General features: G+C 43.9%; 1 protein-coding gene across 4 annotated transcripts; it reads right to left on the reverse strand.

The window, feature by feature from the left end:
* Positions 1-418: 418 nt before the first annotated feature.
* On the reverse strand, positions 419-17,010 carry etv6 (ETS variant transcription factor 6). 4 transcript variants are annotated; one of them, XM_028955571.1, is made up of 8 exons: positions 16,579-17,010; positions 14,775-14,901; positions 5,163-5,327; positions 3,815-3,946; positions 1,813-2,427; positions 1,586-1,728; positions 1,358-1,458; positions 419-1,008 (listed from the first exon to the last, which is right to left on the reverse strand). In XM_028955571.1, exons 1-8 carry the CDS (start codon positions 16,609-16,611, stop codon positions 882-884), a joined length of 1,443 nt encoding a protein of 480 aa, XP_028811404.1. In that variant the 5' UTR covers positions 16,612-17,010; the 3' UTR covers positions 419-881. The 4 variants fall into 4 exon arrangements, with proteins under 4 accessions (XP_028811404.1, XP_028811403.1, XP_028811405.1 ...); XM_028955570.1 differs by having other exon boundaries at positions 14,775-14,904; XM_028955572.1 differs by having other exon boundaries at positions 16,753-17,009.
* Positions 17,011-17,468: the final 458 nt, after the last annotated feature.

A 17,468-nucleotide genomic window follows, 5' to 3' on the forward strand; every position in this document is an offset into this window, starting at 1 on the left:
TGAAGTGATCAATTCTGATTCACCAGGACCCCCAACTATGAATATAATCTTTTTATTCACTCTGTTGTAGTTTCCATACACAGGTCAGACAATAAGAAGGTTGCAAGTTAATCTAAATATTCTCTAAAGAGGAAGGTCTTGAGCTGCCGTTTGAAAATACTCAGTGACTGAGCTGTTCTGACCTCGAGTTAATTCCACCGTCGTGGGGCCAAGACACATGGCTCTCTGTTGGAGAATTCCACAGCTTTCTGGAAGTGCACTGGACGCCTGTGCGTGGCGTTTCGTGAACGTGTTTCATTCCAGCATCTACGTGCGTAAACGGCAGCGGTTTTGCTGCGGTTTCCCTCGTCTGTTCCAGAATAGGCAACTTGGCACTATGGCGCCACCTTGTGGACAATAACTTCCCATCAACATGACGTCCCAGAAAAGTTTGACCCATTTATTTATATCAACGCACAGCAGTCATGGTGTATTGGAACAAAGGGTATTCAAATGTAATCCAACAAAGGCATGATTTGCCTCATAAGATAATAAATCTAGAGGAATCAAGTAGTTGTGAAGAGTGACAGTTTACACAAAAACAGCATATCATATTAAACGTAGGATGAACTTGTAGATTGTTCAGGGCAGTTTATACAAGCAAAAAGTAGAAACTCAAATGATTAGATTGTCTCTAGGCTACTTGTTCCAACTCTAGTATTTAGAAAAAGCAACAAAGAGTTTTTCTTCTGGTTTTCAAAGTTTGTTCAAAGGTCTACGTTTTTTTTTCCCCCTCCCCTCCCTAGTCCCCTGGTTTAATCCAAGCACAAGTCCAGGCACGGGAGTTCACACAGATTGTTTGTTCACAATATTTTTGAGGCAATGGCAAGGCATCTGTGGCATTAAGTTGGTTTGATCACGTCGTCGCAGCACTCCTCCTTCACATATATCTGATCGTCAGTGTCAGACTCCAGGTGCTCGAGACGTTCTGCTTGTCCATTCATGATCTCATCAGGCGTCTTCATGAACCTGTCACACAAACAGTACTAATGAAATAGGAGCTGCTATTCAGCGTCGTGACACAATGACATTTTCCGTTGTGACAGTGCAATTTGATTTATGTATAGCTGACACTTTTGTGTTCTGTACTTTAGCACGTTGGTATTGATGTATGATCACAAAAGTTAAAATAAAAGCACATAACATTATCTTAAATAATGTTAAAAGCGCTCGTCTGAGCCTGCTGAGCCTCCGTAAGTGACGTCAGATAAACACTAAGTCAAACGTCTCTATTAGCGTGCAGCCATTTTCCTGGAGTAACTTTCCCTGCACCTAATCGTATAGCCAAGAGTTACAATTAAAACCTTCATACGCTCACCGAAACAGCAGCCTCTGTCCTGGCTCTTTCCTGATGATGTTCAGTTTGTAGTAGTGTCTCAGTGCTCTTGACATTTTTTCATATGTCATGTTGGTCCTATTCTGTTGTTTAAGATGGGAGAATAAGAGGATTAAATGGCTCTTCAGACACCAGCAAAATACTGAGATTTCCGCTACATAACGTCTATCCGCTACATAACGTCTATCCGCTACATAACGTTTGCCTCACCTTATGGTTTCCCCAGAGTCGAGCCAGGCCATTGGGATCCATGATGCGGAAGACCTTAGATTCATGGTCTTCCCAACGTATGTAGTTCTCGTACCGACTGTCTGACAAGAGCTGGTAGACATAGTCCCAGAGAAGCCTGCAGTCTGACCAGAGAAAAACGGGGATATATTACACACAGAGCATTGAATATGGGTTTTGCATTATTATTGTAATTTTCTCACTCTTACCAGCTATGCGTCCGATTGGCAGTGCTTGGTCCTCAGGCGGAGAGACAGGCACAATGACGTGGTTGCGGTAGCGCATCTCGTCCTGATGGTGGAGCTGGTAGTGCGGTTGCTGCCCACTCAACCTTAAAGGGTGGGGTGAGGTCTGGTGCTGCTGATGCCCTGCCTTGCCCTCTCGGCCATTCTCGATGGCGACAGGCAAGGACAAGCGGCTCGGTCGGAAGTCCCCTCCTGCTGCACCTCCTCGGCCAGGGCTGAGTAGGAGCGGGTGCATGATGGCGCTGGGCATGAGTTGGATGACCCGAGGCGGCGCGGCGTCCTCCTGGCTCGGGCTCCCAGAGTGAGGTGCTGCCTCGCGCGTGGCGGTGCAGTGGCCATTGGGGGCCGCGGGTGACACAGAGAGCGGGTACAGGTCCTCGGGCAAATGGTGGTTGCAGTCAGGCAGCTCTGAAGACACCTGCTGGGGGTCATCTCCAGATGCGGGGTGTGGATGGACCAGCTCTGGAGGGGACTGGCGAGGGGTCGAGTGGTGCGGGGAGCGAGGACGATGTCTGAGTTCAATAGTCGGGGGGTGCTGGGGGACGCTGTCTGTACCTCGTGCTGTCCGCCGTACCGTTTCTATAGAAAGAATAAATGTGTGTTGACGTATACGTGACATGGCTGTAAGTGAATGGTTGGGAGGAAGACATTGTATGAAGGTTTTCACAATTGTGGTGTTGTGCATGGAAAGAATAATAATAAACCAGTTCGGTGTATAAAAACAATAATAATAAAAAAATCTGCGCAAAAGAATCAAATGTCAAATATTAAAATTGCAAGGCAATAACATTACTTGTCTTATGATCTGAACAACATCATCCTTAGATAATCTTTTTTAACTAAAAATTTAGATTTTTACCCACATATTTTCATAATTGCTTTTTGTATGAACGACTTGCCACTAGATGTCACTATAGCACCAACACAAACTGATGCCATCTTTGCCAGGTATGGATTGCTGGAAGACAAGATTTTTATTTATTTTATTAAAAAATAAAAATAAAAAAATCAAGGACATCAGGGTATTTACAGTTCCAACAAAACACAAAAGACATAAGACACAAAAGACCCCGAATATCTGAATCACAATTAAATGTAAATCAGTATTTGCTGATTAAATACTACCAGAGTTAGACAGAACAGAAAAAAGTACTAATTGACTAATTATACTATAGGAAAAAAGTGACCAATCTGTAAAATATACAAAATACCGTTTTCTTTAACCACAAGCAAACTGCAATAAAACAAATACCATACTGAGCAACACACCATAGGCTATTTTATTTTAATTAGACATTCAGTTCTACATGTTATAGCTTAATTGTTTAAAATGTAACATATAACATATAACCTTAGATACACTACCTATCGGTCACCAAAGGGATTTACTTTAACATGCTGATCCTTTAAAAACAGGTAAGGAACAGGTTTGAGACTGCCTGTTCAGACTATTTCCTCATACACCATAAAGAGAGATAAGCAACTTCTGAAACACGGGTCACTGGAAGCAGCATTTCCTTGTGGAACAGGTTTTATGTCAACATTCCAAACCGGTACTTACACACCAATTCCCACCACCCAGTTGCACTTGCTGACTCCTTCATGTGTCTCTTATTTACAGCCATTAAGTTGCGCTTACTGCCATGCAACTTTCCAGATCACGAATACAGATGTCTGGGAAATATGAACATTAATAAACATAATGTGGCAAGTACAGCATGTTGTTGAAGGGACTTTGGTTTCCACAGGACTGGAACCAATTCTCATTCATTTGCAATGGAGACTGACAGACAACAGTCTGTTCAGCATTTTGAGGTTTCTACCCACAGGAGAGGTTCTGTCCATAGAAGTCATCTCCGTTGAACCACCATGTTTTTAACCAAAGACCAGAACTCAACTGACTTATCAATTTTTTTTTTTCCCTCTACATAAATTATAAATTGGTGCAATCCCTGGTGCAACTGACCTTCTAATTTGGAATGCTGAAGCACAGTCTCTGGCAAGGTGAATGAGTTGCCATGGAAGTAGGCGGATGGATAGGACGCGTGGGGCTTCCTCTGCTTCAGAATGTGCTGTAGGAGCTCGTAGAGCACATCCCCTACGGACGAAGCAAGTTCAGTTAATAACGGGCCGTCATGTCTAAAACCCAGAATGGTTCAACACCCTCTTTCTGCCATTGTGTCCCTGAGTAAGACACTTGAGCCTGAGGTGCCCTCAGGGGAGGGACTGTCCTTGTTACTACTGATTGTAAGTAGTCTTGGATAAGTGCATCTGCTAAATGCCATTAATGTAAAAGAACACAAATTTGAAGTTTTGGCATTAAAGGTGCCTGTAGGCATGTTAATTGCTAACCAAATTATGACTACAAAAAAGCCATAGGCCTATAGGAATATTTTTTATCACCTTTCCATTTACATTATCTAATTCGAACATTTTATTTCCAACTCTCATTTGTACTGTAGGGAGGAACTGGTTTAATTTTTATTTAAGCATCAAAAGAATGACGCATTCCCATATTCATGTTTTTTCCAATCTCAACATGCATCGGCACCCTTCTACCCTGCTTTTGATATTTTCGATGAAGTTTTTCTATTGCAATGCTTCAGGCCTGGTTTCAGACCGGCTCACCGTGTCACTTCTGTTTCTGTGACCCTGGCCTTCCTTTAACAGTCCAGCCAGTCAGAACTTCAAGGAAACAGTTCTCTTAAAAGGAAGTAAGAACCTGCGCGCGCGCACAAACACACCTTTCAGTTCTCACTTTCTGCCATCGTAACCCGGGCAGGGAAATTCCTGGTGTTACCAGGTGACGGTTGTGGCTGGATTACACACACGCACACTTCCTTATCTACCGTTTAACCCTCTCCCCTGCTACTTCCTCTACTCGGCAACAAACACATCCCAGCTAAAGCTGTTATGTTCGTCACTCCTTGCTCATGAGTTTCAGAGCACAAGAGGCCAATTATGAGATTTTGTAAAATATGTCTTAGGAAGTGAATTGAACACTAACACACACCCCACAAACTAACCCCCTAATCAGACACTTGTCAAATAACAACACTATGTACTGTCCAGACTGCATTTACAGCAGGAAAGAAATAGTCATTACCTGCTCCCCAGGAGAGTAATGGTCTGCATTAGAAATATTTATCAAAATTGACCCACAATGTGCAATGAAACACATTGAAATTTAATACGGTCTCACTTCCATGCAAATGCCATTTTTTGTTTTTGTCTGTTTGTAATATTTGTGATGGTGTTACACTGAAGAGTGGAACTGGAGCAGTTCTTTAGAACCGAAGTTGGACGTGAGCTACCTGAATGAGGAGAGCGGTAGCGAAAGTCCTCCTTGGTGAGCAGCAGGAGGGCCTTGCCATTCATCTGGAAACTGGCGCTGGTGATTGGGCGCAGGGCAAACTCACGCTCGGCCCAGCGCAGCCACTGGGCCACGTCCTCACGGCTCCAGAACAATGGCTGCAGTCCTGGAGACAACAAGATCGGAAAACAGAATGTAAGCATGTCGTGTAGGACACATTGATGATATAATTTGGTCAGTTTTGTCGCATGTAGTAATGTAAATTTCATAACAGATCACAGTAGGGCTGGTCCCATTCGATTTAAAACCTTTAAGGCTGTTGTGCTTTTATAATGACTAATTAATAACTTTCTACAATATAATTTAAACATGGTAAGCAAAATTAGATGCTGTTATTAAGTCTGCATCACTAATACAATTTTCTGAGTATGGTTGCTTGGTGTAATATTCAGTCTGAAAGATTCATCACTAGTCTTTTGTAGCAAGTTACATTTAACATATAATCATGTGCATATATAAATACATGTACAGTACAGGCCAAAAGATTGGACACACCTTCTCATTCAATGTGTTTCTTTATTTTCATGACCATTTACATTGGTAGATTCTCACTGAAGGCATCAAAACTATGAATGAACACATGTAAGTGGTCATGAAAATAAATGAAACACATTGAATGAGAAGGTGTGTCCAAACTTTTGGCCTGTACTGTATACACACAAATGCACACACATTAATGTGAACACTACTCACATTCATGCCATAAATTCCCCAGACAATCTTTGCCTACTTCAAGAATGAAGACATATTACATAATCAGGCCACTGGCCAGCGCAGCAAAGGAAATTTGGACTTGTATTCATCCATAAAAGTCACTCTAAGAGGACAGACCTGTTTGAACAAATGTCCCTCGCTTATCAGAGGAGCTCAACCATTTCCTCTTAGAATGCGGCAGCTTTTTATCTTGGGCCGGCAGCACATGCAGTGTCACTGTCACCAGAGTAATCGGATGCCCCACTACCTCTTTCGAGAGCTGCCATTGTCCCCAGCGCACACATGCACAAAAACGCACTCCACTGGAGCCTAGCAGGTTTTTCACTGAGACTTTTTACTTCGCGGTCAGCTTCCCTTTTTTGCTTCCTTTTCCTCGCAAACACATTTTCGACTTGAGGCGCAAAAGGACAAGATGAATCGCTCATCTCACTACGGCCAGCTTTGTTGCCAAAAACAACACGTTGAAAAAACGGATATGCCTCCCCCGGCTTACAGTGACTCCTTTCTGCCGGAAGTGTTAGAGCACACAAGGGCTGTTTATTAACTGAGCCACGGGTTAAAGTCTCAAGCCTTCGGCGGGAATATTTATTCATGGATCATGCATTAAAGGCCGGACGATAAAAGCGGCGATGGGCAAAACCCTTCATCCGGGAATTTTTGCATGGTGGCATTTCGTAAAAGGATGTGCACAAGGCCTCATATAGCAAGACACCGTACTGCTTAAAAACTTTTTTTTTTTTTTTTTTTTTTAAACCCCGTCACCGCCAGCCCTTTCAGCAGGTCTCGGGTTTTGAGACATTTCATTCTACATTTACAGCATTTATCAGATGCCCTTATCCAGAGCGACTTACAATCAGTAGTTACAGGGACAGTCTCCCTGGAGCAATTTAGGGTTAAGTGTCTTGCTCAGGGACACAATGGTAGTAAGTGGGATTCGAACCCGGGTCTTCTGGTTCATAGACGAGTGTGTTACCCACTAGGCTACTACCACCCTCTACCACCATTCTGTCTTGGAGTCACTTACGAAACGTTAACTGTACACTCATTGCCACCAATTTTCATATGTTAAGCAGTTCTTCAAATATTTATATGGGTAAGTGATACTACTGTGCATCTAAAACACATAGGAAGTGTGACATGTACCACGTTACATCTGTTACATCTGGATGTTTTAATGGCTTTACAGGTTTTACCGGTGTATAAAAGTTGACACATTTGACTGACACACTGAATCAAATGGCTTGACAAATCAAAGGGCCGCTTTATAGGGGTGGCCTATAAAGCAGAAGTGGCGGCCTAGCGGCCCCGTAATCAGAAGGTTGCCGGTCCGCCAAGGTGCCACTGAGGTGCCACTGAGCAGAGCACCGTCCCCACACACTGCTCCCCTAGGCTCTAGTTTTCGCTGCCTTTTCGCTGCCACTGATGAGGTGCCAGTTCACTCACTACACATCAGCTATGAGGTGGAGAGAAGGTGAGCGATTCCAGGAGATCTCCAAGGAACCCTTTTTTTTTTTTATGAATTTCAATGTCCCACAGTACCGGGGCAGTAAAATCCACACAGGCCAGAGGGTGATGCCCCCTGTTGGCCAAACCAATCCTTTTGCAGCAGCAACCAAGCCCTCAAAAGAGGTCTGTGCGCCAAAACCTGCTTAGCCTCATCTTGCGCCAGTGGTTTTTAGATTCAAAATATATATGGATATTGACAATAGGACATACAAATGGCCTTAAACAAATATCTGCCCTACCCTGGCATCACCGAAAATATATTTGTAAGAATCTTTGATCTTACGAGTAATCTGAAGAGTAAAAACAACACATCAGTGTTTCGAAGGTAAACAGCGCAGCACAAGCCCATGCTGGGAAAGACGCGTCCCCCTTCACACACGCACAGCTGCAGGAGTCCCCGCGGAGCTCGAAGACCGTTCTTCTTGACCAGGCCCACTGCGGGGTCAAAGGTCACCAAGCTAACTCGCTGGCAGGGGGGACCGCCGCGAGATCCGGCAGGCCGCTTCCAGCATGCGGCCTGGGCCATCTGTGCACCGGCCCGAGAGACAGCTGCCCGGCAGAGGAAAGACAGGAAGGGAGCCCAAACAAAACTTCCCACCGCACACTTTGGCAGGAAGCTGTTCCCCTTCCCGGGCTCGGTTTCAGCACAGGAAACTTCCTGCGGTAAGGTTGGGGTGATGCTGTGGGTTTTTATCAACAGTCAGCAGAGAGCGGGAGAGGCAGGGCAGATGGATGGAGATGCAGATCACTGCAGCCTTAAAAGGCAAGAGGAAGGCATACATTATAATACAGAATATATATATATATTAGTTCTGCTGAAAAATGTGAGCATGCCCCCCCCTCGCCACGGATCAATAATGCTTGAGAGGACATGCCGCGTCATGATATTTCGGCACTAAAACTGCATCTGTGGCCGTTGTGATGAAATGTAACATAGTGACTACAGTGAAGTGAACAACACAGCACAGGATACGGACCCGTAATCAGAAGGTTGCCGGTTCAAAACTACTACCCTGCCGCTACAAGCCAGGTATTTAGTGAAATGATTTAAAGGGATGCATCAGAGCGATGTTATCGTGAGATACTGTCACTGCCACTATTCCTCACAGCCAATCAAGTGATAAAACAATCAAGTGAAGTGATTTTCACTTGTGATACGCAGCAGCACAGCACACGGTGCACACAGTGTCTTCTGCATTTAACCTATCACCCTGAGTGAGCAGTGGGCAGCCATGACATGTGCCCGGGGAGCAGTGTGTGGGGACGGTGCTTTTCTCAACCTTCTGATTACGGGGCCACTTCCTTAACCGCTAGGCCACCACTGCCCCTGCAAAAGTACGGCACTGCCCTCTTTGTAACGGGCTCGTCCGGGAATCAAAAGGTCAAATCAATACAGAGGACCGAAGGAGTCACCCTTTTAAAAGTGAATTCATATATTAATGACAACTAAAAAGATGATTCACAAAATGTATTATTAAAAAATTAAGTATTATTTAATCAATAAAAAACATCTTATTAAATTTATCCACCAAGGGTCAAAGATTCTGCTGTGTCTCATTTGCATGGCACTTCCTCATTTTACCAAGGACCAGAAGTGCCCAAAAAGCTAAATGGAGAGGCTAATCAAGAGAACCGAATTGCAAAAGGAAATACAGCCAGTAAATAGAATAATCTTTTAAATGCCAGATTACAAAATGTTTTTATCAATTCACTTTGATAATCCATGTATTTATTTTTAAATGCATTTTGAATTTGGTTTTGAATTTAATTATTCTTTTTGTCGATTTTAAACTAAACTCCTTTTTAATCCGAACTCTTAGATTCTCTCTCTATTTGGCCTTTATGTATAAAGTAATGGATTGCTTCTTAATTAATATTCTGATTTAAAGACAAAAATTCTAATTTATGAAAGACTTTTTCAGTGACACCTGTGGTCAATCATAAGTTGAAACCCCCTACAGTAGAAAATAAAATTCTGAAACAGAGTGTAACTACAAAATGTACATTTAAATATTGGTAACTGTGAATATTATAATATTTAAAAGGCCTTGCTGTGTATTGCTCTATGCCAATTCCCTTTTCCACTTTAAAGATGCTATGAGATCTAATCTCCTCTGAAGACAATGTTCACATTGGCAACAGATAGACGTCCCACACTCCAGTTAAGGGGTGCTTGGCGTTGCCTTGGCAACCCCTGGGCACTCGGAATAAAAGGATAGCATAGAAAGGATGAGATCACGGCTGTCTCATTTCATTGTTGCCTCTGACCACCCCCCCCCCCCCCCCCCCCCCTTATAGTCCAGCCTCCAACTTCCTCTTTCCATCAAGATGGAATCACAACAGTGTTTTGTAATCGATGCAGAAAAGGAAAAAAAAAATGAAAGACAAGGTCAAAACATTGTACATTTTATCAGCCACAGACCTACAGACCATTCCTATTTTGTTTCTATGCCTCCTCGCCCACTCGCATGATACAACTCGCTGTAAAAAAAAAAAAAAAAAAAAAAAAAACACTAAAGCTTGAAATGCTGAAGGTGTGGAGAAACAGCAGATGCTGATTCATAGAAGTCAGGAAGGAGGGCAGGAGGGGGCCAGGCGAATATTTAGAGCGGCAGCCAGGATGAAGGCATCCTTTTTTATCCCTCCTTTTCTCTCAGCACCCCACCCGGTACGAACACACGCCATCCATCACGTGCTGCACCGAGGTGTAGGGCAACAAACGCAAATCAATAATAACTGAATGAACAAGCTGCACCACAATCATAGAAAAAATCCTAGCCCGTGTTCCCCCTTCATTCTTTCAAACACAAACCTTTTCAAAAAGCTAAGCGGTGGTGCAACGTGCGTTCCGTGTGACGTAAAAATAAATACATACATTTCAGAAACATGTGGAGTCGGTTTTGATCAGGATGAAAGAGGCTACGCTCCTCTTTTTTTTGTTGGCATGTGAGAACAGTTTCCCTTTCAGGGAGAAAGGGAAGGGGGAAAAAACTGCATTTATTCAGGAAGCACCGTCTGCCCACTCAGGAAATTCCTGAGGATGAGAGCGGCTTCCAGGGGCAGGAAATTTCCCTTCTGAAAAGACTACGCGCACACACACACACACACACACACACATTCAGGAATGAGCCCTATACTAACACACACTAACAGAGCCACTGGAGAACGCAGACAGACAAGGTGAACGGAGACGTCTACGGATGGGTGGTACAGGGTGAGGAAAACAACAGAAGTAGACTCCGTATGGCACATGTTGCGTGCCACCAACTACCAACTTCAGCTCTCTCCAGTCTCTGCTACCTGCTGAAGATATTCCCGCCGTTTGGTGCTGTGATGTTGCGTTGTGGAGATGTTTGAGATCGCGAACCAAAATTGGTTAATCGGAAAATTGCTGTCTCTGAAAAAAGACCGGCGATCTAGTGCACTAAATACCTGAGCCACCAATGATGTGTTACATGGTGTTACTTCTCATCACTCCATCTTTTCATGACCAATCAGAAGAGATGTGAATCCTGAATTTTGCAAAATGTATTTTTGGAATTTCTGCTGCTAAAGTTCCTCTCTACCTGTACGCAGAGACGCCATCGTCATAAGTCATTCCGACGAGTCATTTACTACATTAACAGTCAGATTTTATTTGAATGGACAATACTATTGATTTCTCATCTTTATTCTCATACAGTACAGGCCAAAAGTTTGGACACACCTTCTTATTCAATGTGTTTTCAAGTTATGTACTTAATAAAAAGTGGAGACCTAGCCTCCTCAGAGTAAAGGGCGTAAAGAAAAGGGCTCAGAGTAAAGAAACTAGAATATAAAACATGTTTTCAATTATTTTACCTTTTTTTTTGTTAAGTACATAACTCCACATGTGTTCATTCATAGTTTTGATGCCTTCAGTGAGAATCTACAAATGTAAATGGTCATGAAAATAAAGAAAACACATTGAATGAGAAGGTGTCCAAACTTTTGGCCTGTACTGTGTGTGTTGAGTTGGGTTTGAGGTTATTTAGCTGAAGGACATATTGTGCAATTTATATAATTTCAAGCTCAAGACTTCAGTGAAGTGAAGTGATTGTCACTTGTGATGCACAGCAGCACAGCAAATTTGTCCTCTGCTTTAAACCCATCACCCTGAGTGAGCAGTGGGCAGCCATGACAGGCGCCCAGGGAGCAGTGTGTGGGGACGGTGCTTTGCTCAGTGGCACCTCAGTGCCACCACAGCGGGTTGGGATTCGAACCGGCAACCGTGTTGGGATTCATAACATAAAAGATAATAGCTTAAAACCCCAAAGCACTCATCTCTCCATTCATTCACGTTTTACATGTAAATTTTCTACGGCTTCTACCATTGTATTTGCTGGCTGTTGTTTTATGGTCACAGTATGGTCATAATTGCCAAAAAAAAACATCACAAAGAAACTTGAAAAGCACCGTACTTGAGTGGGGAGGACATAGAACGGTTCAAATTAAATAGCATTCTTTCTGAGTGAGGAACATGCTCTAACTCCACCTCCCCCCACCCCCTAAATCTAATCCACTTCCTTTCCAGGAAATCAAGGAGGTGGATTTCTGCCCGGTCCGCAATTTCCTCTCTCCTTCTCTCTGCCCCCCCCCTTCTTCTTCTTCTTTCTTTCCCCCTCTTTCTTCCTTCCGCTCCTTCCCCCGGACAAATTGCTCATGTCTGTCTTTCTCCCTTCCTCCCTCCCCCTTACTTACACATGACACACACACACACACACACACACACACACACACACACCTCTACCCAAGTGATGAAAAAGCTTTGTGTTTTTTTTTTTTTTTTACTGAAGGCCCTTGATGAGAAGGGCGAAGAGGTTTGTTGCTCAGAAATACCTGAGGGACAGGGAGGGGTAAGAATGTGAAGGGGGGGGCGGGGTCACTACGCTGAGCTGACTTGAGAACATAAACACTGCTTTCTTGTCCAAGGAAGATCAGGTAAAGACAGAAGTGAACTGAAACATGCTGTAAACACTTAACCTGCAAGCAATGTCGTTTCCCTCATGAAGACCTGAAGGAACACAAACAGAGGGTACTTCCCTCACGTAAAAAGGGGAAGTGAGCACCAGGGTATTTCCTACTGAGGCCCTAAATGTACAGAGCCGCAATCGGACTGGCTGTTCAGCGTGTCGCTTTACAAAACGGCAGCAAAAAGAAAGAAGAATTACAACTGAACCAAATGTTAATTAAAAAGATAAATATATTATACAATCCATGCTGTGACCAATTGGAATATAGAAAATTCTAATTCTATGATGACTGTTAAAATGCCAATTTAGCAATATCATACAAATTTAGGCCATTATTGATTATTAGTCCTTTTTTTTTTATATAGTCACCATCTAGCTGATCCTAAACCAACTTGCACAGACTTGCTTTATAACATTAGCGAACTTTGAGAGAAATATCATAACAAGACTTGACCAAAAGTGTATTCAACCATCCAAACATTTGTCCAGGAGTGAAGTGTACAAGGTCCAGGTTACATATTGATTGTGGCGACAGAGGAAGGCAGTAACTCTGCTTACTGGAAGGCAGCCAACCCCACCCATAGTTTTATTGGCTCAGGCCATGGCTGGTTGGGACCTGCCAACCGTGAGCAAACACCTACATGCTCACACAAACACCGTCACTTCCTCTTCTCTCAATGTCGCCCAGCCCTTCAACTGCCGAAGACAGATTGCCCTGCGGTGGGCGCTTCCTTAAACTTCCCTTTCACCGGCAAACCGCCGCGTCTGAGGCCGACACAAAGTTCTGATCACAGAAGATTACAGGGTGGGAGAAGGGAGCGTGACGCTCTCTTGTCATGAGACAGTTTGTCTTCTGGGTCACACCTCCACTTCCTCAGAATCGGAAGGTCAAAGTGTCAGAAGGTCCCCAGGGATCACTTTGCTTTTGTCGAACGCACTGCTACACACTCTTTACATGAGTCATGCGCATGGCCGTGTGTGGGATTTGTGTGTCAAAGGAAAGGTGTGGCACCCTGTCACACCTTTTGGTGTGTGTTGAGGTAATCCATTTTACTGTAAAGATACACATCCAAACAGCTACTCATACAATAGTGGGAGTCGCACCCTTAATGGACACCAATGCATGACACGCAATTTGTCTTTCCACATGGTGGTTGTGGCTGTGTGGCCGACAATGCATCAACCGCTCGCTGCTGTTGTGTAACGGAGCGGGACTCGTAACACTATAGCCCTGTTTACATTCGGTTTTAATATACGTCTTGGGTGATCGAATCGCCAGCAGACAGCAGAGACCCATCACCGTTTGTGCCTGTCTCCATCATGTACATCCAGCTGAGATTTCGTTACTGCCAGGTCACATCCGCAAGAAAGAAAAAAAAAAAAAAGTTTTGCCAGTTTTAAAGTTGCCAGATGAAAATTAAAATAACTACATGCTGACCTTAAAGGTCCCCTGACATAAAATATTTTTTTGCTTTTTTATAGGTCTTACTTGTCCCCTGATACTGTATCTGAAGTCTCTTTCCGAAATTCAGCCTTGGTGCAGAATTACAGCCACTTTTAAATATGAGATTTCCCCAGGAGGCACCGTTTCGGTGTCTGTCGCTTTAAATGCTAATGAGGAGGAGAGAGGCGGGATGAGGAGGAGAGCAGCCTATAGAAAATGAGGGGGCTTTCACGGAAATGAAGCCGAATGGCCAAAGCATTGTATACGTCTGTCGCCATTTCTAGGCACCGCAGGACCATAGACAGGCCAGGCAAACTCGTATTAATGTTAAATAACCTCTTCATTATAGGGTACCGTTAACTTTTCTGATCATTGAAACATCTTGCCCATCACCGATGATGTATTTTTCTGCTACTTCCGTACAAGGGTATTCATCTGAATACAAAGTTTTCACCACAAAACCTTTGATCAAATATCAATACGTCTTTGTGGTCTTTAACATTTGTAAGTTCAATTATGACTTGAACTGATTTTAACCACCAAAACTGATTTTAACCAATAATGCTGCTCTGATTAAGACTACCATGCACTAAGTGAACGAAAGTCATTTGCATAAGAGAATCGTCTAAATGAGAAAATGCAATGTAAACCGTACGCGCGAGTCTACACTCAAAAAATAAAGTACAGTACTGAACCCTAGATGGGGAACACTGGCTTGTCACTGGGGCGATATCTGTTAAAGGATTCATTCGTACCTTAATTTGTACCATATAATTACAAAAGGGTCTGTAAAGGTCCAATTATTATACACAGAAATGGACTATTCACCTCATTTTGGCAGTTTATGTACTTAAAAGTGCATGCTTGTATGCTCTTAAATGTTGGATGCTGGACTCACGCAAATGCGCAGGCAGCCTTGCTGGCTCGTCCTCCATTCTGCTGGCGGGCGGTGCGGCTGGGGCATGGATAGGAGTGGAAGTGGCGTTTGGCAGAGGGCTTGCCAACGGACTAAACGGGCTCCTCTCCTGCTATGAATAGACACAGAAAAGAGAAGGGGATTTACACACAAAACACACACTCAAATCGGCTCATATTCACAAAACCATGCACCCCAGTACTTTCACCTCGAACCACTTCAAGAGAAAAATGCCTTTCAGTTCAACACAGCGCAGACATATTTATGGTATTTCATTAAAGGATGTTTCAGTTTTAAACAATCCCTCCCAGCCACATATTTCTCAAATATGACAAAAGGACAGCAATTGTAGCTAAATAGGTAGTTTTAGGCTCCCCTGGGATTGATTTTTGCTTTTTAGCAATAGCCTATTTGCATTTCAGATCATGCACCTTTGCTTCTCAACGTGTGAAATCCACCACACCTAGCAGATGAGGAAATTTAAATATTACGAGTGGTACACACACCCACAACGCAATAATAATAACTTGTTTTGTTTTTTTGTCACTAGGTGTTCAGAATATAAAAGTATTTAAAATTAAAAGCCTGATAATTGGTGACTGAGGGAGTGCCGTACTCGGCCAGTAAAAAGGCCAGCTGAGGTGACATCATGACCTCAACTCTCAAACCAAACTGCATATGAGCAACTTTGGGTCAGGTGGAGGTCAAAGGTTAGCGAAGGTTCAAAGATGTCAATCTTATTGACATGCATGTGTCAATACAGTATCTAAATGTTCTTTATTGTTCCTCTAAAGACATTGGGCCTGCTATATGTTAATGATAAAGACTTTGAAGCTCACTGTCGTGTCTAGGGCTGTACTGCCACTCTGAAGCAGGCGTGGTTGAACTTAAGTGAACCTCTTACCTTGGCTGCGCAAATAAAAACCATGCAAAATCACAACGGATGAAACCAAATTTCTCATTTGAATGCCACCATTTTAAACTATCTCTCAACAGAGTAATGGCGCCCGTTTGGAATATGGGTTCCCAGCAGCGCAAACGGTCTCCAGTGACTAACCAGACTCCCCGGGTCCAAAATCAGGCCACGGCATGTCTGAAAACGGATTTAAAGCTAGCAATGGAAAGGTGTGTGTCATGCTGCTGGCGTCACTGCGGAGGCATTAGACTTGACATCATGATTCATGATCAACCTCTTGCCCATTGAGGAGTCTGCTGTCTCATTATTTTACATCTTTGAGATATCAGTCTAATATCTCGCATTAGGGGGAAAAAATCCCAACAAAGAGTACGTTTGGGTTCTTTTAATGGTCTAGAATACTACCAAAACTGACGTACAACGTTAAATATTCAGGAACAATGTAGACTCTTTATTAAATGATGCAAACTCACTGGTTTCTGTGTATGACGTGTAGAGTTTGTGTAGTGCACAACAGCCCTGTGCATAACAGTACAATGTTAGCTTTGCATTAGGTTGTCGGTGTTTAAAGGCATGCAGAGAATTAATAATGAGATTCTGATTCTGCAACAATTCTAACATTGTCGCGTAACGACAATGGTGTCACGTGCGGTGTAAATGCATGTGGTCGACGTACAGTCCGAGTTGCATTTGACGTGCGCGGATTCCGTGCGCGATACGTGACGGGTGGGTGGGTGAACTCGGGGAGAGACCGCCACTTCAGCAACAGATGATCGTCGGCACTTGGCGACGAGGACGACGACGACGACGACGACAACAGCACGACTACAACCGCCACCTCGCAACGCGTCTCAAAACGAGCGTAAATACCTTGACTGCGGTCTGAGACGGCGAGTCGGACATGTCTCGCTCGAATTCAGGAAGTTCTCCCGTTTCCACTTTCCTTTCCCCTTTCTTCCCTCGAAACAAGCACGACAAGCCAGCAACATCCGACTCGCTTTTTTTTCCACCCCCTTCCTGATGGACACGGTTACATTCACGCACCCGCTAAAAAACTGCCAAGTTTGTCCGGACGATCCAGGTCGTCTCTGTTCTCCCGCGGCGAGCGTCTGGAACTTCTTCTTCCTTTTCCGACTGGTTGTCCCCCGTGCGGCGCTGCGCGCTACATTTTGGCGAGGCGATGGTTAATTCCTTCCTGGAAGAGCTCGCCGTGGAAGGCGTAGGGCGCAGGGCTCATTGATTTGGATGTGTTAGCGGTGAAATGACGTGAATTCCTAGCACCGAGCGCAGCCCCTTAAAGGAAACCCGACACAGGAAATTGCCGGTCGCGTTCAACGCTTGTGGGTGTGGTCAAACGCCGGCGTCACGCACAGGTCCCGGATCAGCGTCGCCGACGCTCGGTCACGCGGAGAGCGCAGATGCCGGGCAGAACGGACTGATCTAGGATCAGGGGGTCAGTTCTTATCCAGAGTCTTCATGAGTCTTCCCAGCGCGTACAATGGAGATGAGGAATATGAAGTTGTCTGTTGCGTACAGCCCAACTCTTAACAGGAAACACGGGTTAATTTGTGTCAGAACACTTGAAACTCTCGCTAAATAATATTTTAATCCGTCAAATTGATGAACATACTCAAGACATGGCGAGGTCAATACTTCAAGACCTTTCCATTATAAGTATCAGCAGTATCAGCAGTATAATTTCTATTCATATTTTTTTGAAGTTAGTCGAGAACATTTCTATCCAGTTTCACTGTAACTGT

Source organism: Denticeps clupeoides, chromosome 15 (assembly GCF_900700375.1).
Source record: "Denticeps clupeoides chromosome 15, fDenClu1.1, whole genome shotgun sequence".
NCBI lineage: Eukaryota > Metazoa > Chordata > Actinopteri > Clupeiformes > Denticipitidae > Denticeps > Denticeps clupeoides.

Excerpts from the sequence above, each read along its gene's own strand:
- etv6 (XM_028955570.1), bottom strand. The coding sequence starts at position 16,611 with ATGTCCGACTCGCCGTCTCAGACCGCAGTCAAG. Across the intron at positions 14,905-16,578 it reads CGTCTCAGACCGCAGTCAAG|CAGGAGAGGAGCCCGTTTAG; the intron begins GTATTTACGCTC and ends GTCTATTCATAG. Across the intron at positions 5,328-14,774 it reads AAGGCTGCCTGCGCATTTGC|GACTGCAGCCATTGTTCTGG; the intron begins GTGAGTCCAGCA and ends TGTTGTCTCCAG.